The sequence below is a fragment of the Pogona vitticeps genome, chromosome 15, assembly GCF_051106095.1.
Source record: "Pogona vitticeps strain Pit_001003342236 chromosome 15, PviZW2.1, whole genome shotgun sequence".
In the NCBI taxonomy this organism is placed as follows: domain Eukaryota; kingdom Metazoa; phylum Chordata; class Lepidosauria; order Squamata; family Agamidae; genus Pogona; species Pogona vitticeps.
Genome location: NC_135797.1, coordinates 7,835,121 through 7,857,594, shown reverse-complemented (window position 1 = coordinate 7,857,594; position 22,474 = coordinate 7,835,121). Strand labels below are relative to the sequence as shown.

At 43.1% G+C, this 22,474-nt stretch overlaps 1 protein-coding gene across 7 annotated transcripts in view; it reads left to right on the top strand.

Moving 5' to 3' along the window:
* LOC140702815 (solute carrier family 9 member C1-like) overlaps positions 1–22,474 on the top strand; it is a 117,341-nt gene that overhangs the window by 75,611 nt on the left and 19,256 nt on the right. For 3 of the 7 annotated variants that reach the window (XM_078381985.1, XM_078381984.1, XM_078381980.1), the window contains exons 23-34: positions 834–971; positions 3,277–3,462; positions 5,093–5,210; positions 6,597–6,658; positions 7,576–7,693; positions 9,771–9,832; positions 11,505–11,622; positions 14,193–14,254; positions 16,851–16,968; positions 18,477–18,538; positions 20,055–20,172; positions 22,250–22,311. In XM_078381985.1, the coding sequence (XP_078238111.1) occupies positions 834–971; positions 3,277–3,462; positions 5,093–5,210; positions 6,597–6,658; positions 7,576–7,693; positions 9,771–9,832; positions 11,505–11,622; positions 14,193–14,254; positions 16,851–16,968; positions 18,477–18,538; positions 20,055–20,172; positions 22,250–22,311 (1,224 nt within the window). The remainder of the gene's footprint in view (positions 1–833; positions 972–3,276; positions 3,463–5,092; positions 5,211–6,596; positions 6,659–7,575; positions 7,694–9,770; positions 9,833–11,504; positions 11,623–14,192; positions 14,255–16,850; positions 16,969–18,476; positions 18,539–20,054; positions 20,173–22,249; positions 22,312–22,474) is intronic. The other 4 variants (XM_078381986.1, XM_078381983.1, XM_078381982.1 and 1 more) reach the window with 4 other exon arrangements.

Here is a 22,474-nt window from a genome sequence, read left to right as displayed (position 1 = left end):
AGTCCAGAGTCCTTCATTATCCTGTAAATGAAAATCCTGTACAAAAGGAAAAATCCTGTAAAAGAAAATATCCCATTGTCCTAGAAATAATCCACGAGAATAGTCCATAGGAATAGTCCATAGAAATAGTCCATGAAAGAGACAAGAATATTCCCTGTGTGTGTGTATGAGTAATCCATACGAGTAGGCCATGAGAGACATTAGAGTGAGTCACGAATGACATTGTCCATAGGTAAAAGTTCCTTTTTCAAGAGTAACTGGTAAGTCCTTATCTGCTCCTTCCCACGATGTCATCCAAAAAAAATCCGTGGTTAGCCAGACAGTCCTATTGTACCACCTGACCTTCTTTCTCATGGGTAACAGATATTATTTGGGTTTCTGTGGTTTGGCCACGAGTCACAACAATACCCATCTATCTTATCACAAAGTTTCTTTCTCCTGCTCGCACCAAAGTATTTTCCCAGCTGTCACTACTAAACACCCTGTCAGCATAGCAAAGATCCTTTATGCAGAGAAACAAGATGGAACCTCTCTTGCACATTTCTTAATTACAAAACCCATATTCAATATAAGATTTTAATCACATATCCCATCTCATCACAATCACTTGTAAATTAAGTTGAAAGACAGACGTGTATCTTTTTCCTCAGGTAGTATACACTTTAAATGAAGCATACAAAAAAAATTGAGTGGCACTGAAAATTTCACCACTTCTTTTGCAGAATTTGGCAACTTTTGTGTAATTCGTAATGTTTAGAAATACGCTAACACAGTACTATAATAAATGTTAATAAGAGTTTATTATTTTGCATGTCTTTGCTTTTTTTTTCTAGACGTGTTTTATCCCATTGAATGATTTGCTGGAAGCTTTTGATGCATTTTTAGGACCGCCCAGCTTAGAAGAAAAAATATGGCTGAAAATTGCAGTTGATGTTGGAATCAAAACACTTAAGGAAGCCCTTCCGAACCAGGTGGGTAGGATTCAGTTTTTGACCTACATATTGGTGGGAATTCAGTTCACCTTTACTTTTGACAACGTGCTGAGACAGACTAACCCAGCTACTTCTTTGGAAATTGTTTTAAAAAAAAGAGTAAATGATTCTGTTTAAGTCATTCCGTTAGGGCATTTGGTTGAAGAGAAATTGAGAGCTTGAGAAAAGAAACACAAATGTGAGCCAATAGTTTATGGCTGCAGGTAAACAAATGATAAGATGTTGAAACTATATATACACGTAAGAATATAACTGAAAATGGAATATGGATTTAAATAGAGGGATAGCAGATAATATTTAGATGTATGCATGAAACGAAGAGATGAGAGTATCCTTGTGTGTTGATAAACAATGGTTGCTCATTAGGGCTCCAGAATGGTCAGAGCGGGTTAGAAGAAATGGTTGGAATCAATTTACAATACTGAAACAGGTTGAGGACAAGAAACTGAATTAATTCATTACAGTGGTGCCCCGCATAGCGAGGTTAATCTGTTCCGGATTAACCGTCGCTATGAGGAAACATCGCTAAACAGGACGCAAAATGCCATTGGAATGCATTAAACTTAGTTTAATGCGTTCCAATGGCTTCTATAGCCACAGTTAAGTGAAGTTTCCTCATAGCGCCGCCATTTTCGCGCCCTCGGTAAGCGCTTACCGATCTTCGCAATGCGAGTTTTGGGCATAGAGGCCATTGGTAAGCGATCACATTAGCAATCAAAAAAGAGATCGCTATGCGATTTTGTCGTTATACGGTGCACTCGTTAAGCGAGGCACCACTGTATTTGCTTACCATCAACACAATTCTGCTATTGTAGCACTAACAAAAAAACCCCCAGATCTCCCATCTGTCAGGTAGAAGGAAATTTATTTATTTATTCATTTATTTATTTATTTAACTTATATGCCGCCCACACTACCCGAAGGTCTCTGGGCGGCTTACAGCATTTAAAATACAATAAAAAGGCAAAATAAAAGGGCAAAATAATTAAAATGCAATTAAATATATATTCTAAAAATTGCCATCAGACCTACAGCTGATATTATTTCAGTTAAAAAGCCATTTGGAACAGGAAGGTTTTGACCTGGCGCCGAAATGTCATCAGTGTCGGCGCCAGACGAATCTCAGTCGGGAGAGCATTCCATAGTCTGGGGGCAATCACTGCCCCAAATGAAATCACTGCTTCTTCTTTGTGCTCTCCGTGACGTACACCTCTGGGTCCTGCACCTTCATAGAGTTATTTCTGGAATGTTCCAGAGCTGAAGAGATTGTTTTTCCTCCTGCATACATGTTTAGCTGCTTCCAAAGGCTCTCCTACCAATGCTTAAAATTGACATGCCGGTGCTATATATGGAAGATAGAAAAATATGCATGCTTTTTTTCTTCAGTACTGAAAAAGGAATGATAATTCTAAATCATATAAAGGTGGGATTTATAAGCAAATAATTTGGGTAAACGGTTGTTACACATTCAAATGGATGTGCATTAAAGTAGTGTTGTAGTTGTGATTGAAATTTGACTAAATTCCTCAAATGCAAGAATAAAGTGATACCTTTATTGAAGCACTAAAAATCATACAAATTGCAAGCTTTCATGGATAAAATCCTACTTCATCCGGCTGGAAATCATCTTTCTTGGACAGTGCAGAAAAAACTGCAGGTTAGATTCTTCAAAATTAATGGCAGATGTCCATATTGAGTCTGGTGGTATGAGGTGAATTAGGTGAGTTACGGTAGTTTGTAAAGACTTGATTACATTCAAATTGCAAATGGTTTCTGTTTGTAATACTTTGTGAAGAGAAGACTTAAGAAAATGTCAGAGAATATAATTTAAGTGGGCAGAATATGTTCAGAAATTTTAACAGTCTGCTTGTACTGAATATTTAGGCCTATAACTTACTTTCTTAGGAAAAATGGCCAAAGAAATTACTAATAAAGATAAAAGGATACGGTGTCATCATTTACGAAAGTCTTGTATTGTCACGTGTGAAAATATGAAAAAGTAAGCATCAAAATATAACCAGATTTTTTTAAAAAAATCTTTCCTAGGTCAAGATAATGTTGTGTGTCGTCCTTAGAATGGAAAATACTGAGCTTCTGAATTTAAATGCTGAACATAAATTATAGAATTTGAAAATATGAGACTTTGAATAAACGAAGATATACAGTTCCCTTTCACTATTTTCTAAGCTTCTTTTCTTAAGAAAATGAATCACGGATCAGTGTTTTCATACTGCAGTTGGTATAACTGATTACATAGATGAAATTCCGTGGTTTTGTCTTGCAGGATTGGACATACAAGCTGTGTGCTCACTATTCTAACATATATCTGATGGATGTCCCAAACTACGAAAAATGTGACATTTATGATCCACTGATGGATGTTGTCGTTCTTGTCTATGGAGCCGTACAAGATTGTCAACAGGGGCAGTGTTACTACGCACCCTGTATTCTACCGAAAACATGCCACCAGGTAAGGAGAATTGGTGTCGTCATTTAGTCCGTAGCACAGCTTCAGCACCGGAAGGGAGAGAGCACAAATCCTGCAAATTGGTAGGTTGCCTGATGGGATTGTGAAGACCGAGTCTTCGCTCCTCCCCTCTTTTCTGCTCTTTGGTGCCCTTGTGCCTCTTGAATCCAAATGGGACTGAGCTTTCTCTCCATACTCATTCTAAACATCGTAAAATCTCATTTCTTTTCTCTTTCAAGAAATAAGCACCTTTTAAAGAAATGTGTCAGAAATATTTCAGAAACCATGAAGAAACTGTTTAAAACCTATAAAATGTTCTCTTCTGATAGGTCTTTTCTCCTCTTTGCTTTAATAGATTACTGTTAAATTGAAACTTCTCATGCTGGCAAGCTGCCGCAAACCCACTTTGGAAATCAGCTCTATCCAAAAACAGCTCTTAAAAATCTTAAGGAAATGACTCTTAGCCCTTCTCCTCTCAGCTGGAGTTTTTTGTTTCGTTTTGTTTCTGTTTTGCAGGTTTGCTTAAGTCAAATACAGTGGTGCCTCGCTTAACGACAATAATCCGTTCCAGGAAAATCGCTGTTAAGCGAAAACATCATAAAGCGAAATAAAAAACCCCATTGAAACGCATTGAAACCCGTTCAATGCGTTCCAATGGGGTAAAAACTCACCATCCAGTGAAAATCCTCCATATGGCGGCCATTTTCACTGCCCGTATAGCGAGGAATCTGTCCCTAAACAAAGCGGGGGCGGCGGCCAATTTGTAACCGCCGATCAGCTGTTAGAAAAACATCGTTTTGCGAAGAATACGTTCCCGAAGCAGGGAACCGATCATCAGAAAGTGAAATTCCCCCATTTAGACCATAATTTTGCAAACGCTTCCAGCCAGGAAAGCCCTTGCTGTCAAGTCCACTTTGGGATACAAAGTATAACAAACAAAAAAACAGACAGAAGCCATGTTGGAACTTGTTATATATGGTTATGAAGATGCAGTTTTGTTGATTTGTGATTGGTTTTGTGCATTGACTCAATGTTTGGCTAAAAATTGAACAAAAATCAATTCAACAGACATACAGCCAGCATTTTTGAGACACATCAGTATTTTAAGGGGGGAAATCCAACAGAAACGATATCACAGTTTTAATTACCTCATCTGAAGACCCACATGAAATGACTTAGTTTTTAATAGTGAAATTACATTTAATCTTTTTGTATTTTGTTTTTAACCCAGCATTTTGGAGACCATGAGTATTTGTTTCTGTACTTTTAAATCTGCTAGCATTGTATCTGGTCAGCTGGCACTATGTTTGTGTATCTATTATTATTTGTACTTATGTTTTAAATTGGTGGAAGTTGGATGACCAAAGTGGTCAAAACAATAAATAAAAGCAAAGGATGGCCAAAGGCTTTGTGGGGTTGGGAGCTATGGGCAATAATAATAATAATAATAATAATAATAATAATAATAATAATAATAATAATAATAATAATAATAATAATAATAATAATAATAATAATAATAATAATAATAATAATAATAATAATAATAATAATAATAATAATAATAATAATAATAATAATAATAATTTCCCCAGATCTACATGGACTAATTTTTACTATGGTCATATTCCAGGTCCAAGGCAATGCTTCAACAACTAAACTCCTACTTCTATTCTCTACCCATCGAAGTCTTGGGATGGTCTCTGGAACGTGCAGCCCTCCGTGCCAGGATCATTCAAAACAGGGGCACGGTGAGAAATTACATAGAAACTCTAATTCCAGAGAAGTTATAGAAATTTATGGCTGTGTAGTATTTTACAGTGCCTTATTAGCAGCAAACAAAAAACAACTTTATATTTCTTATAAACTGTACGCATATTCTGTACTTTTACCTTTGGACAAGGAAGATTTTTAGAGAGTCTTTGTAGCCGGGAGGAGGAAAGTAAATTAACTCTGCTGGCTTGATTGCTTTCCTGGGATCAATTGAGCTCTGCTCTTCATCTGACATCTAGATCTGCCCTTTCCCAAAAAACCATTCCCCTTCTCCTTACGGAGGGGTGGTTGAGCCTCCAAGCTTTCTTCTCCGCCAGGAAGGCCTTATTACTCCCATATTTAGGATAACAGCAGGCGAACAACGGGATTTCTCCCTCCCACACTTGTGTTGCTGATGGGAAACGTGACTGAGTGGTCCTGGTGGAATCCTGTGGCCATTCTCCATCGTTCAGGTTGTAAATAAGAATAAAATATCCTCCTGGCTCACTTTTGTTCCACACGGGAAACGCAACCAGAGATAACATTTGTAATTAGAGATGGGGGGTATTCGTATTCGTATACGCACAGGTAGACATAACGAGGGTCCGCCCCCCTTGTACCTGCCCGTCCACTCACCTCCTCTGGAGCAATTGGAAGGGACGGTGGATCCCGCAACAGCAATGGACAGGTGAATGGACAGTCTGGCCCCCGGGGGCCGGACCCTCATGATGTCCACCTGTGCGGGGCTATTCTTATTTCTATATGGATACCTGGATGCCCCCATCTCTAGTTGCAATCCCATTGCTGTCTTGAATCAGGGATGGTTGTGGGATCTTTCCTGCCTTGCTTACCTTCTCTCTTGGAAAAGGAGTGGGATGGGATGAGGAATCCTCGTAGTATCTGAGATCAGTCATGGTTGTGGATCCATCCTGCGTGTCTCCAAGGGGGAGGGAAGTGGAAATAATAAGAAGTCTCGCCAATACCCCTGATCTGAGTAGTAGGAGAATTATATTTCCAATCAGAAAGAGCGGCAGGATTTCTCTGCGTGTCCCTTGCCGTCTCTCGTGAAAGGGGAGATGTGTTTCAGGAACCTTGCTATATCCAAGGAGTGGAAGTCTGAGGAGGAGGAGGAGGAGGAGGAGGAAGGGCCCTTGGACTCCTCAGAGGACAGACCCTGTTGGTTATGGGGTCAGGCTTCGAGGTTTTCTTTTCCATTCCGTACAGATGTTTCCATCTTCCTTAAACAGTTCCTTCCCAAATTTCTCAATGATAGTTAAACAGATTGGATAGAATAAATCAGTTTTTTTCATATTCTTTTCAAGTGGGGGTATCTTGGGAAAGAAAAACGAATCAAATATTAAAAGGTTTTTCTCTTGAATTTACAGAGACCTTGGGAAATGCTGTTCCCCCTCCTTCACCCTCTCATCATTCGGTCACTGTTGATCAAGTAAGTATGTCAGCCATTTTCGGTGCCTGTGCAGCGAGGAAACCGTCCCAGAAAAAAGCGGGGGAGCATTTTGTTTACCCCATGGCCATTTTGAAAGTGCCAATCAACAGTTGGAAAATCATCGTTTTGCGAAGAATCGGTTCCCAAAGCAGGGAACCGATAATTGCAAAGTGAAATTCCCCCATAGGAAATATCATTTTGCGATTGCAAAAGCGATCATTAAAAAGTTCATCGAAATGCGGTTTCATCGTTAAACGGGGCAATTAAAAATGTGAGGCACCACTGTACAACTGCGAAAACCCCCATCTCTAGTGTGGAACTAAGGCCCTACGTACTCCTCCTAAGACAATTTTTCAACCCTGACCCCTCCAGATTCCTCCATTCCCCATTTCGGCTTTTGAATTTTTTTCAGTCTACACTTCCATTGGTGGAACTTTTGACCAAACAAGGCTAACAGACCAGCATGCGATTAATTTCTCAGACATTCACAAAATGGCTTGGATAGGGAATTTCTGAGAGTTATCTGTATTCTCGTGGGTACCGTCCAAAATCTGCCTCTAAACGTCTTTAGCCTAATCCAACCAGAAAGTGCTCTTGGTGAACAGCAAATAAGCAAGCACAGCCCTCAGCCCTCCTTCTGGCGGGAGGAAAGAAAAGGGCCTTTCCCCACCAAGAATAGGTTGGGTCTGATCCTTCACAGAGGCAGCAAAGTAGATTTCTGGATGTGCATCACTAGCTATACTGGATACTCTTCATGAGTATAGTTTGGGCAAGTTGGTTTTTTGGCCCGTCGCTCCCTGAAGGCCTTGATCAGGATGGCCAATGGCTGTGTGGGGTTGGGAGCTGTGGGCCAAAAAAGACAACACACCATTTCTCCAGATCTACATGGACTAACTCTGAACATGGTCATATTCCAGGAAAAAGGCAAAGTGCAAACCAGCACAATCCACAACCGACCACATACAGATCCAGGCACTCGGAGGAGCGCTGGAATATTCATTCCTCAGCGGGAGGATCCTTCAAGCCGGAGCCGCGGTGAGGAATTACATAGAAAACCTAATTCTAGAGAATTTATAGACATGCCGGGCTATGTGGAAGGCAGACCTCACTTCCCAAATTGAACAATAGTACCTTAATGGGTTTGAATTCCTCTACGAATTTGGTGTGGATGTGTCGTCAGTGCAATTTCAAGGTGGGCTGCTTCCTTTTTAGCTTTTCATAGCTGTCTTTCCCTTTTCAAAAACAACCTCCTTTGTGGAGTGAAGGGGAACCCAACCCCGATTTCGGGGATTTGGTGGGCACCGATGGTGTGAGGTTTAAATGGTGAAACACCAGGAATGGTGCTAGGGTTAATCCAAAAGATTAAAATTAAAGGAATAAAAAACTGGTTTCTGTGGAACTCCCTGCCACAGGATGTAGTGGTGGTGGCATCTGGCTTAGATGCCTTGAAAATCGGATGGGGCAGGATTCTGGAGGAAAATCCCATCCCAAGTGACAAGCCACGATGGGGATGTATAATCTCCAGGCTTCGAAGGAAGGCCCCTCGAAATGCCAGATTTGGGGGTGGGATCAGGAGACAAGGATCTCGTATCTGAGATGCTCCCAGAGGCATCTGGAGGGACCACGGAGAGAGACAGGAAGCTGGGTGCGATGGGCCCTTGGCCTGATCCAGGAGGGCTCTTCCTAGGCTCTTACGTTCTTATGTAACTGAGATACCCTCTGGTACCTCCTCCTGGAGTTATGGCAAGTGACAAATACTTAACACAAACACAAATAATATTCTGTGTACTATTTTGCAATGTCTTATTAGCAGCAAAAAAACCCACACAATTTTACATTTCTTATAAATCATATGCATATTCTATACTTTTACCTTTCGACAAGGAAGATTTTTAGAGAATCTTTGTAGCCGGGATGAGGAAAGTAAATTCACTCTGCTGGCTTCATTGCTTTCCTGGGATCAATTGAGATCTGCTCTTCATGTGACATCTAGATCTGCCCCTTCCTGAAAAACCATTCCCCTTCTTCTTACGGAGGGGTTGTTGAGCCCCCAAGCTTTCGTCCCCACCAGAAACGCCTTGTTTCTCCCGGGTTCAGGATAACAGTAGGCGAACAATGGGATATCTCCCTCCCATACTTGTGTTGCTCAGGGGAAACATGAGTGAGTGGTCCGGGTGGAATCCTGCAGCCATTCTTCATCTTCAAGATACGAGAATTAAAATATCCTCCTGGCCCTCTTCTGTTCCGCACGGGAAACACAACCAGAGATAACATTGGTAATTTGAGATGGGGCTATTCATATTCGTATACGCACAGGTAGACATAACGAGGGTCCGCCCCCCCCTTGTGCCTGCCCGTCCACTCACCTGCTCTGGAGCAATTGGAAGGGGGCATGGAGCCCGCAGCAGCAGCGGACAGGTGAGTGGACAGTCTAGCCCCCGGGGGCCGGACCCTCATAATGTTCACCTGTGCGAGGCTACTCATATGTTTATATGGATACCTGGATGCCCCCATCTCTAGTTGCAATCCCATTGCTCTCTTGAATCAGGGATGGTTGTGGGATCTCTCCTGCCTTGCTTACATTCTCTCTTGGAAAAGGAGTGGGATGGGATGAGGAATCCTCGTGGTATCTGAGGTCAGTCATGGTCGTGGATTCATCCTGCGTGTCCCCAAGGGGGAGGGAAGTGGAAATAATAAGAAGTCTCGCCAATAGCCCTGATCTGAGTAGTAGGAGAATTAGATCTCCAATCCGAAAGAGCAGCAGGATTTCTCTCCCTGTCCCTTGCCATCTCCAGTGAAAGGTGAGATGTGTTTCAGGATCCTTCCCATATCCAAGGAGTGGAAGTCTGAGGAGGAAGAGGAGGAGGATGAAGAGCCCTTGGACTCCTCAGAGGAGAGACCCTGGCGGTTATGGGGTCAGGCTTGGAGGTTTTCTTCCCCATTCCTTACAGATATTTCCATCTTCCTTAAACAGTTCCTTCCCAAATTTCCCAAGGATAGTTAAACAGATTGGATAGGGGAAATCAGTATTTTCATATTCGTTTTTTACTGTGGATATCTCGGGAAAGAAGAACAAAGGAAATATTGAAACATTTTCCTCTTGAATTTACAGAGACCTTGAGAAGTTTTCTTTCCTCTCATTCACCCACTCCTGATTCGTTGACTGTTAATCTAGTAAGTATGTGAGCCCAATTCGGGTCTCCTGCCTTCAGGAGAATGTTAGGGGTTGCGTAAGAATTTTGCAAAATGCTGCCCTAAGAACGGGAAAGAAAAGGTGGGGATGTTTTAAGAGAGGATCCACATCTTCAGTGTCTACTTGAATTTCCTTCTATGTGAGGCTCTGCCCATGGGATCCCCTCCCTTGCCTGTCAGAAGCGTTCTGGGAGGACATGGAAAGCATGGCCTATGTGAGGTTGACACACACCTTTTTACCCATGGAGTAAAAAAATGGATCTCCGGATTGTGTCCTAAGACTGTAGCTACTAAGCAGCCAATGTGTTTGGACCTGATTAACTATGAGATGGAGGGAAATAAACTAGAACACAATGATGAATGGACTGAATGAAATTTAAAACATTATTAATTCTCACCCTGAGGATGATGGTGGCACCGGTTTATTATGTAATTGTATATTATTCTGGTATTAGATTTATGTTGTTTAGACCAGATGTTTGTTTAATGAATTTGTTTTAAAACAAACTGGATGAGGGAGGGAAGCTGCTCTCTTTAACATAAACAATGCCAGAGAATCCCTTGCTAACACAGCCTGGCTGACTTTGAAACACCCCCCCCCCAACATACAAAAAAAAAAATCTAAAGAAATTGTGTATGCAGGGGAAATCGGGGGGGGGGGGCGACAGAAAGGTAGAGGCCGTAAGGGAAGTGGGATGGAGGAGCCATGTGAATTTCAAACTGAGTGTCAAAATAACACTTCTGTCTGGGTTGTACACCCTTCGAGAGATTGGAAATCCCCCCCCCCAATTTTTGTCAGTTCTGAATGGCTGCTAACGGCCCTCCTGGTTTCTGTACTATTTTAGCATATCGCTAAACCTTATGTATTACACAAAAGAAGTGAGGAAAATTTCAGTGCCACTCAATTTTTTTCTATCTTTCATTTAAAATGTATACTTCCTGAGGAAACAGAAATGTCTGTCTTTCAACTTAAAATACCTGATTATGATCCATTGTCTCTATCTGTGGGTGGAGTTATTCATATACAAATACGAATACCCCCATCTCTAGTGTGGGCCTAAGGCCCTACGTACTCCTCCTAAGGCTAATTTTCAACGCTGATCCCTCCAGATTCCCCCATTCCCCATTTTGGCTTTTGAATTTTTTCAGTCTGGTCTTCCATTGGTGGAACCTTTGACCAAACAAGGCTAACAGACCAGCGTGCGATTAATTTCTCAGACATTCACAAAATGGCTTGGATAGGGAATTTCTGAGAGTTATCTGTATTCTCGTGGGTAACGTCCAAAATCTGCCTCTAAACGTCTTTAGCCTAATCCAACCAGAAAGTGCTCTTGATGACCAGCAAATAAGCAAGCACAGCCCTCAGCCCTCCTTCTGGCGGGAGGAAAGAAAAGGGCCTTTCCCCACCAAGAGTAGGTTGGGTCTGATCCTTCACAGAGGCAGCAAAGTAGATTTCTGGATGTGCATCACTAGCTATACCGGATACTCTTCATGAGTATAGTTTGGGCAAGTTCGTTTTTTGGCCCGTCGCTCCCTGAAGGCCTTGATCAGGATGGCCAATGGCTGTGTGGGGCTGGGAGCTGTGGGCCAAAAAAGACAACACACCATTTCTCCAGATCTACATGGACTAACTCTGAACATGGTCATATTCCAGGAAAAAGGCAAGGTGCAAACAAGCACAATCCACAACCGACCACATACAGATCCAGGCACTCGGAGGAGCGCTGGAATATTCATTCCTCAGCGGGAGGATCCTTCAAGCCGGAGCCGCGGTGAGGAATTACATAGAAACCCTAATTCTAGAGAATTTATAGACATGTCGGGCTGTGTGGAAGGCAGACCTCACTTCCTAAATTGAACAAGAGTCCTTTAATGGGTTTTAATTCATCTACGAATTTGGTGTGGATGTGTCGTCAGCGCCATTTCAAGGCGGGCTGCTTGCCTTTTACCTTTTTAAAGCTCTCTTTCCGTTTTCAAAAACAACCTAATTGTGAAATGAAGGGGAACCCAATCCAATTTGGGGGATTTGGTGGGCACCGATGGTGTGAGGTTTAATGTTGGAACACCAGGAACAGTGCTTGGGTTAATCCAAAAAATAAAAATTAAAGGGAAAAAAAAGAGAACTGCTTTCACTTAAGATAACGGATCATTGTAATTCAGTTTCCTTACATGCCAACAGTGCAGGGATCTTATGGACCTCCAGCGGGCAAAACAACATAAAATTCATCTGCCTTCATTTCATAGAGAGAGTGGATTCCTGACAGGTCAAACAGATCTTTCCAGTGGAGAAAAAGAAATTAGGGTGTTGGAAGTAAAGAGAAATGAGCTCCCCATCTGACCCTGAGGGCTGACTGACAAAGCTCCTGGGTGCCTCCTAGACCAAGGCATTTTGACCAGGTGCAGAGCGACTCAAAGGATGCCTGGGTGGGGGCCCCTCCCTTCTGAGGAAAGGCTACACCGTTTGCGGCTCTATAGTCTAGAGAAAAGGCGCTGGAGGGGGGAACATGATTGAGCCATATGAAATTATGCATCAGTTAGAGAAGGTGAATAGAGGGAAGCTCTTTCCCCCCTCATGCAATACCAGAACCAGGGGGAATCCACCCCAAATGAGTGTTGGGAGAGTGAGAAGAGACAAAAGAAAATATCTCTTCATCCAGCGTGTTGTTAGTCTGTGGAACTCCTTGCCACAGCATGTGGTGGTGGTGGCATCTGGCCTAGATGCCTTGAAAACCGGATGGGGCAGGATTCTGGAGGAAAATCCCATCCCAGGTGACAAGCCATGATGGGGATGTACAATCTCCAGGCTTCGAAGGAAGGCCCGTCCAAATGTCAAATGCGGGGGGGGGGGGATCAGGAGACAAGGATCTCATGTCTGAAGTGCTCCCAGAGGCATCTGGCAGAACCACGGTCAGAGACAGGAAGCTGGACGCGATGGGCCCTTGGCCTGATCCAGCAGGGCTCTTCCCATGTTCATACATTCTCATGTAACTCAGATGCCCTCTGGCACCTCCTCCTGGAGTTACAGCAAGTAACAAATACTTAACACAAAAACAAATAGTATTCTGTGTAATGTTTTCTAATGCCTTATTAGCAGCAAACAGAAAGCAACTTTACATTTGTTATAAATCATATGCATATTCTATACTTTTACCTTTGGACAAGGAAGATTTTTAGAGAGTCTTTGTAGCCGGGATGAGGAGAGTAAATTAACTCTGCTGGCTTGATTGCTTTCCTGGGATCAATTGAGATCTGCTCTTCATCTGACACCTAGATCTGCCCCTTCCCGAAAAACCATTCCCCTTCTTCTTACGGAGGGGTGGTTGAGCCTCCAAGCTTTCTTCCCCAACAGAAACGCCTTGTTTCTCCCGAGTTCAGGATAAAAGCAGGCGAACGATGGGATTTCTCCCTCCCATATTTGTGTTGCTAATGGGAAACATGAGTGAGTGGTGCGGGTGGAATCCTGCAGCCATTCTCCAACTTCTGTTCCACACGGGAAACACAACCAGAGATAACATTGGTAATTTGAGATGGGGCTATTCATATTCGTATACGCACAGGTAGACATAACGAGGGTCCGCCCCCCTTGTGCCTGCCCGTCCACTCACCTGCTCTGGAGCCATTGGAAGGGGGCATGGAGCCCGCAGCAGCAGCGGACAGGTGAGTGGCCTGTCTGGCCCCCCGGGGGCCGGACCCTCATGATGTTCATCTGTGCGAGGTTACTCATATGTTTATATGGATGCCCCCATCTCTAGTTGCAATCCCATTGCTCTCTTGAATCAGGGATGGTTGTGGGATCTCTCCTGCCTTGCTTACATTCTCTCTTGGAAAAGGAGTGGGATGGGATGAGGAATCTTCATAAGTATCTGAGAGCAGTCGTGGTCGTGGGTCCATCCTGCCTGTCCCCAAGGGGGAGGGAAGTGGAAATAAGAGGTCTCGCCAATAGCCCTGATCTGAGTAGTAGGAGAATTAGATCTCCAATCAGAAAGAGCAGCAGGATATCTCTGCCTGTCGCTTGCTATCTCTCCTGAAAGGTGAGATGTGTTTCAGGATCCTTCCCATATCTAAGGAGTGGAAGTCTGAGGAGGAAGAGGAGGAGGACGAAGAGCCCTTGGACTCCTCAGAGGAGAGACCCTGGCAGTTATGGGGTCAGGCTTGGAGGTTTTCTTCCCCATTCCTTATAGATCTTTCCATCTTCCTTAAACAGTTCCTTCCCAAATTTCCCAAGGATAGTTAAACAGATTGGATAGGGGAAATCAGTATTTTCATATTCGTTTTTTACTGTGGATATCTCAGGAAAGAAGAACAAAGGAAATATTGAAACATTTTCCTCTTGAATTTACAGAGACCTTGAGAAGTTTTCTTTCTTCTCATTCACCCACTCCTGATTCGTTGACTGTTAATCTAGTAAGTATGTGAGCCCAATTCGGGTCTCCTGCCTTCAGGAGAATGTTAGGGGTTGCCTAAGAATTTTGCAAAATGCTGCCCTAAGAAAGGGAAAGAAAAGGTGGGGATGTTTTAAGAGAGGATCGACATCTTCAGTGTCTACTTGAATTTCCTTCTATGTGAGGCTCTGCCCATGAGATCCCCTCCCTTGTAAGCTACCCCCGTCTCCAAGGAGATTTAGGGGTGCCAGGGATGGAGAGATTTCGGAATTTAGCCAGTCCTTATTAGCTAAGATGAGCCCAATTTCTCAGCCAGGCCGTGACTAACACTCCTTCCTCAAGTCCATCCCCTTGGTTAAGAAAAAGCAACCAACACAGACAGTCCATGAGTTTACACTCAGGCTAATCTGGGCTCTATAAGGTAGCAAAATATTCGTGGCCAATTAGGCTAGTTTCTACAAGAGACCAATGCATGCAATCTTAAACATTATTGCTTTTATTCAGAAAGATAATTCAGAAAAGAATTCAGATTATAGCAAAGTATTTCAGTCAGTAACATTTCCATATCAAGTCAGACAGACCACCCCACAAACTCCAGCGAAGAAAAATAACACAAGAAAACATACTAAGCTAGAATTATGCATAGGCGTTGTCTTTCTTACGTATCCTGTGACTCCATAGTCCATAGTCCGTCAGGAAAGGTTAGATTCTTGTTGTAATCCAAAAGTCCTTGCGGGCAAAAAGCTCCAGTCAAAAGTTATAATGGATTTTGGGAAAAACCATATGTCTGTCCTTTCTCAGTCAAACGCCATCTTTTTCCCAACTCCTACCAACTTCCTTCTTCTTCCCAGGATGCCTCATAAGGAACACCTCCTCCTGACTTTCTCATGGGAGCTTGAGTTGTTATCATGTTTTGTGGCAGAATTATTATGACTACCAGGAATGTAACTCCCTGGCTCTCCTTAGCAACTAGATAATCAGAGAACGAAGCTTCTCTGACACAGCATGTAAAATTTTCCTACCACAGACACAGACATTAAATCAAGATGGAGGCTATTGGGACAATCTTAGGACTACATATCACATTCTAATACATATAAAAACACAAATCATCACATCCCTTGCCTCTTAGAAGAGCTCTGCCAGGACATGGAAAGCATGGCCTATGTGAGGTTGACACACACCTTTTTACCCATGGAGTAAAAAAATGGATCTCCGGATTGTGTCCTAAGACTAGCTACTAAGCAGCCAATGTGTTTGGACCTGATTAACTATGAGATGGAGGGAAATAGACTAGAACACAATGATGAATGGACTTAATGTAATTTAAAACATTATTAATGCTCATCCTGAGGATGATGGTGGCACTGGTTTATTATGTAATTGTATTTTATTGTGGTGTTAGATTTATGTTGTTTAGGTCAGATGTTTGTTTAATAAATTTCTTTTACAACAAACTAGAGGAGGGAGGGAAGCTACTCTCTTTAAAACAAATAATGCCAGAGAATCCCTTTTTAACACAGCCTGGCTGATTTTGAAACATTCCCCCCCCCAAACATACAAAAAAAAAAAAGAAAGAAATCTAAAGAAACAGTGTATGCAGGGGAAATGAAGGGTGGGCGACGGAAAGGTAGAGGCAGTAAGGGAAGTGGGATGGAGCGGCCAAGGGAATCTCAAACTGAGTGTCAAAATAACACTTCTGTCTGGATTGCAGACCCTTCGAGAGATTGGAAATCCCCCCCCCCAATTGTTGTCAATTATGAATGGCTGCTAACGGCCCTCCTGGTTTCTGTACTGTTTTAGCATATCGCTAAACATTACGAATTACACAAAAGAAGTGAGGAAAATTTCAGTGCCACTCAATTTTTTTCTATCTTTCATTTCAAATGTACTGTATACTACCTGAGGAAATAGAAATGTCTGCCTTTCAACTTAAAATACCTGATTATGATCCATTGTCTGCACCTGTGGGTGGGGTTATTCATATACAAATATGAATACCTCCATCTCTAGTGTGGAACTAAGCCCCTACGTACTCCTCCTAAGACAATTTTTCAACCCTGATCCCTCCAGATTCCTCCATTCCCCACCACGGCTTTTGAAATTTTTTCAGTCTGCGCTTCCATGGGTGGAACTTTTGACCAAACAAGGCTAACAGACCAGCGTGCGATTAATTTCTCAGACACTCACAAAATGGCTTGGATAGGGAATTTCTGAGAGTTATCTGTATTCTCGTGGGTAACGTCCAAAATCTGCCTCTAAACGTCTTTAGCCGAATCCAACCAGAAAGTGCTCTTGATGACCAGCAAATAAGCAAGCACAGCCCTCAGCCCTCCTTCTGGCGGGAGGAAAGAAAAGGGCCTTTCCCCACCAAGAATAGCTTTGGTCTGATCCTTCACAGGGGCAGCAAAGTAGGCTTCTGGATGTGCATCACTAGCTATACTGGATACTCTTCATGAGTATAGTTTGGGCAAGTTGGTTTTTTGGCCCATCGCTCCCTGAAGGCCTTGATCAGGATGGCCAATGGCTGTGTGGGGTTGGGAGCTGTGGGCCAAGAAAAAAAAAGCACCATCTTTCCAGATCTATATGGACTAACTCTTAAAATGTTAATATTTCAGGAACAAGGCAATGTGGGAACAAGCACAATCGCAGTGAGACCATCTCCCGATCCTGTTGCTGGGCCGAGCACTGGCGTATTCAGTCCTCTGGGGCAGGATCATTCAAGCCAGAGTCATGGTGAGAAATTATATGTAAACCCTCATTCTAGAGAGATTATATGAATGCATGGCTGTGTGAAAGGCAGGCCTTGTCATCCCCAAGATCTCCTAACATATACTTTACGGCTGAACAGAGAGGGTCCGGGCATAAGCGCAGTCCTAATTAAGCTGAGTCAAGTCCCAGTAACCCAGCAAGGCAGCTACACTTACCCTTTCCGCAAGTCTGTTCTAATAACCAATTAAAAGAGAAAAAACATAGATAAAAATCATGAGTTTTGGAGTCTGCCAAGACAAACAAAACTCAGTCAAAAAAAGGACTCTGGTAGCACACTCTGTGGCCCTTTATCATCTGGCTCTGCCGATTTGCTGTTCAAGAGACCAAACTTAGGATTTTAAGAATTTTTGTTTTATTAGAAAAATTAAGTATTTAGAGCTATTCCATTTGTTGCGAAAGCATAGCATAAAGTACATTTCCATAAAGTATAGCAGTGAGAATCTTAACAACTTCCAGCTAGCAAAAATAAAATGAAAAAACTCTTTAAAAAACTGCTTAGAAGGTAGGCCAGGCATAGCCCCCCTTCTTCTATGCCTTCTCTGGACCACATCTTAGCATAACACTAAAAACTAGTATCTGGAACTCAAAACTCCATTCTAGTTCTCAGTCCTAAAATCAGTACCAAAACCAACCTTTCTCTCTGTCTCCAATCTCCATTGTCTTCCTTACTGGGACCTCCCTTCTTCTTCTTCACTCTAATGAGACGCTAAGCAATCAGCGTAAAGGGCTGTCTCTTCTCGCCACACCTCCAATTCCCACGAGAGGTACAGGGGTTGTATTCGCGAAGGCTTTCACGGCCCGGATCTATTTATTTATTTATTTATTTATTTATTTATTTATTTATTTATTTATTTATTTATTTATTTATTTATTTATTTGATGTTTACCCTGCCCCTCTAGACCATGTCTACTCTAATGGTTGTTGTGGGTTTTCCGGTTTCCTTGGCCGTGTTCTGAAGGTGCTTCAACTTTCAGAACACGGCCAAAGAGCCCCCAAAACCCACAACAACCAGCACAGGGGTTGTTGTCCCTCGTCTTGGTGCTGTGTCTTGGTTCCTTATCGTCTCAGGCCAAGGCTGCTACAAGGAATTTTCCACCCGGCTCGAGGAGAAAACTTCCTCGGAGCATCCAGTCATGCTAACACAGAACCAATATGGATCCTTCTACAATATTCCATGACTGCAAATCCCATTCATAATTTAGTTTTAACCTTAATGATCTATACCGTGACAGACCTCACTTCACAAATTGAACAACAGTCCTTTGATGAGGCCAGCCTTGGAGGTTTTCTTCCCCATTCCGTAGAGAAGTTTCCATCTTCCTTAAACAGTTCCTTCCCAAATTTCCCAAGGATAGTTAAATAGATTGGATAGGAGAAATCAGTATTTTCATATTCTTTTTTTTTTTACTGTGGATAACTTGGGAAAGAAAAAGAAATGAAATATTAAAATGTTTCCGTCTTGAATTTACAGAGACCTTGGGAAATGCTGTTCCCGCTCCTTCAACCTCTCCTGATTTGCTCACTGTTCATCAAGTAAGTAGGTCTACCCAATTCGGGTCTCCTGCCTTGAGCAGAAAGTTAGGAGTTGCGTAAGAATTTTGCAAAATGCTGCCCTAAGAACGGCAAATGAAAGGTGGGATGTTTTAAGAGAGGATCCACATCTTCAGTGTCTACTTGAATTTCCTTCTATGTGATGCTCTGCCCATGGGATCCTCTCCCTTGCCTGATAGAAGCGCTCTGCCAGGACATGGAAAGCATGACCTATGTGAGGTTGGCACACACCTTTTTACCCATGGAGGAAAAAAAAAAGGATCTCCGGATTGTGTCCTAAGACTGTAGCTACTCAGCACCCAATGTGTATGAACATGATTAAATATGAGATGGAAGAAGATACACTAGAACACAATGCTTAATGGACCGATTGAAATTTAAAACATTATTAATGCTCAGCCTCAGGATGATGGTGGCACTGGTGTATTATTTAATTGTGTTTTATTGTAGTGTTAAATTAATCTTGTTTAGGTCAGATGTTTATTTAATAAATTTCTTTAAAAAACAAACAAACTGGAGGAGGGGAGGCAGCTTACTCTATCTAAAAAACCAAATGCCAGAGAATCCCATGCTAAGAGAGACTAGCTGACTGTGAACCCCACTCCCCACCCCCAAAAACATACTAAAAAAGAAATCTAAAGAAATGGTGTATGGAGGGGGAATTAAGGGGGGAGACAGAAATAACCCTGCTCTCTGGGTTGCAGCCCCTTCGAGAGATTGGAAATCCTCCCCCCCCCCTCCATTTTGTCAATTCTGAATGGCTGCTGACAGCCTTTGTGGTTTCTGTACTGTCTTCGCATATCTCTAAACATTACGAACTACACAAAAGAAGTGAGGAAAGTTTCAGTGCCACTCAGGTTTTTTTGGTATGTTTCATTTCAAATGTATACTACCTGAGGAAAAAGACACACGTCTGTCTTTTAACTTACTTTACCTGAGTGTAATCCATTGTCTCTACCTGTGGGGGGATATTCGTATAGGAATACGAATACCCCCAAATCTAGTGTGGACCTAAGGTCCTACGTACTGCTCCTAAGGCTAGCAGACCAACATGCCATTAATTTCTCGGAAACTCCCAAAATGGCTTGGATAGGGGATTTCTGGCAGTTCTCTGTATTCTTGTGGGTACCCTCCAAAATCTGCCTCTCAACGTCTATAGCCGAATCCCTCCAGAAAGTGCTTTTGCTGAACAGCAAATAAGCAAGCACTGCCCTCAGCCCTCCTTCTGGCGGGAGGAAAGAAAAGGGCCTTTCCTCCTGCAAGAATAGGTTTGGTCTGATCCTTCCCAGAGGCAGCAAAGTAGACTTCTGGATGTGTATCACTAGCTATACTTGATACTATTTGTGAGTATAGTTCGGGCAAGTTCGTTTTTTATTCCATCGCTCCCTGAATGCCCTGATCAAGACGGCCAATGGCTGTGTGGGGTTGGGAGCTGTGCCCCCCCAGCACAATTTTTCTAGATCTTCATGGACTAACTCTTATTCTGGTAATATTTCAGGAAGAATGCAACGTGCGAAGAAACATTATACACGTAAAACCGTATAATGGTCAAGGCCCTTGGAGGAACACTGGAGTATTTAGTCATCTGTTCCCAGATCCTCGAAGCCAGAGGGGAGGTGAGGAATTACATAGAAACCCTAATTCTAGAGAATTTATAGAAATGCATGGCTGTGTGGAAGGCAGACCTCACGTCACAAATTGAACAATAGTCCTTGAATGAGTTTGATTTACTCTATGAATTTGGTCTGGATGTCAACTCGGCACCATTGCAAGGAGGGATGGTTTTTATAGCTCTCTTCCCCTTTTCAAAAACAACCTCCTTTGTGGAGTGAAGGGGAACCCAAGACTGATTTGGGGGATTTGTTGGGCACCGATAGTGTGAGGTTTAATGTTGGAACACGAGGAACAGTGCTAGGGTTAATCCAAAAGATAAAAATTAAAGGATCAAAAAACAAAACTGGTTTCTGTGGAACTCCCTGCCACAGAATGTGGTGGTGGTGACATCTGGCTTAGATGCCTTGAAAACTGGATGGGGCAGGATTCCTGAAGAAAATCCCATCCCAGGTGACAAGCCACGATGGGGATGTACAATCTCCAGAAGGAAGGCCCCTCGAAATGCCAGATGTAGGAGAGGAGGGTCAGGGGACAAGGATCTCGTGTCTGAGATGCTCCCAGAGGCATCTGGCGGGGCCACCGTGAGAGACAGGAAGCTGGATGAGATGGGCCCTTGGCCTGATCCAGCAGGGCTCTTCCTTGGTTCTTATGTTCTTACGTAACTGAGATGCCCTCTGGCACCTCCTCCTGGAGTTATGGCAAGTGACAAATACTTAACACAAACACAAATGTTATTCTGTGTAATATTTTGCAATGCCTTATTAGCAGCAAACAGAAAACAACTTTACATTTCTTATAAATCATATGCATATTCTATACTTTTACCTTTGGACAAGGAAGATTTTTAGAGAGTCTTTGTAGCCGGGATGAGGAGAGTAAATTAACTCTGCTGGCTTGATTGCTTTCCTAGGATCAATTGAGATCTGCTCTTCATCTGACATCTAGATCTGCCCCTTCCTGAAAAACCATTCCCCTTCTCCTTACGGAGGGGTGGTTGAGCCTCCAAGCTTTCTTCTCCCCCAGGAAGGCCTTATTACTCCCATATTTAGGATAATAGCAGGCGAACAACGGGGTTTCTCCCTCCCACACTTGTGTTGCTGATGGGAAACGTGACTGAGTGGTCCTGGTGGAATCCTGTGGCCATTCTCCATCTTTCAGGTTGTAAATAAGAATAAAATATCCTCCTGGCTCACTTTTGTTCCACACGGGAAACGCAACCAGAGATAACATTTGTAATTAGAGATGGGGGGTGTTCGTATTCGTATACGCACAGGTAGACATAACGAGGGTCCGCCCCCCCCCTTGTGCCTGCCCGTCCACTCACCTCCTCTGGAGCAATTGGAAGGGGGCATGGAGCCCGCAGCAGCAGCGGACAGGTGAGTGGGCGGTCTGGCCCCAGGGGGCAGGACCCTCATGATGTCCACCCGCGCGGGGCTATTCTTATTTTTATATGGATACCTGGATGCCCCCATCTCTAGTTGCAATCCCATTGCTGTCTTGAATCAGGGATGGTTGTGGGATCTCTCCTGCCTTGCTTACCTTCTCTCTTGGAAAAGGAGTGGGATGGGATGAGGAATCCTCGTGGTATCTGAGGTCAGTCATGGTCGTGGATTCATCCTGCGTGTCCCCAGGGGGGAGGGAAGTGGAAATAATAAGAAGTCTCGCCAATAGCCCTGATCTGAGTAGTAGGAGAATTAGATCTCCAATCAGAAAGAGCAGCAGGATTTCTCTGCCTGTCCCTTGCCGTCTCTGGTGAAAGGGGACATGATTTTCAGGAACCTTTCCATATCCAAGGAGTGGAAGTCTGAGGAGGAGGAGGAGGAGGAGAAGGAGGAGGAAGGGCCCTTGGACTCCTCAGAGGACAGACCCTGGCGGTTATGCGGTCAGGCTTGGAGGTTTTCTTCCCCATTCCTTACAGATGTTTCCATCTTCCTTAAACAGTTCCTTCCCAAATTTCCCAAGGATAGTTAAACAGATTGGATAGGGGAAATCACTATTTTCATGTTACTTTTTTAGTGAGGGTATCTTGGGAAAGAAAAACGAATCAAATATTAAAACGTTTTTCTGTTGAATTTACAGAGACCTTGGGAAATGCTGTTCCCGCTCCTTCATCCTCTCCTGATTCGCTCACTGTTGATGAAGTAAGTAGGTCCGCCCAATTCGGGTCTCCTGCCTTCAGGAGAATGTTAGGAGTTGCGTAAGAATTTTACAGTATTCTGCCCTAAGAACGGCAAATGAAAGGAGGAGATGTTTTAAGAGAGGATCCACATCTTCAGTGTCTACTTGAATTTCCTTCTATGTGAT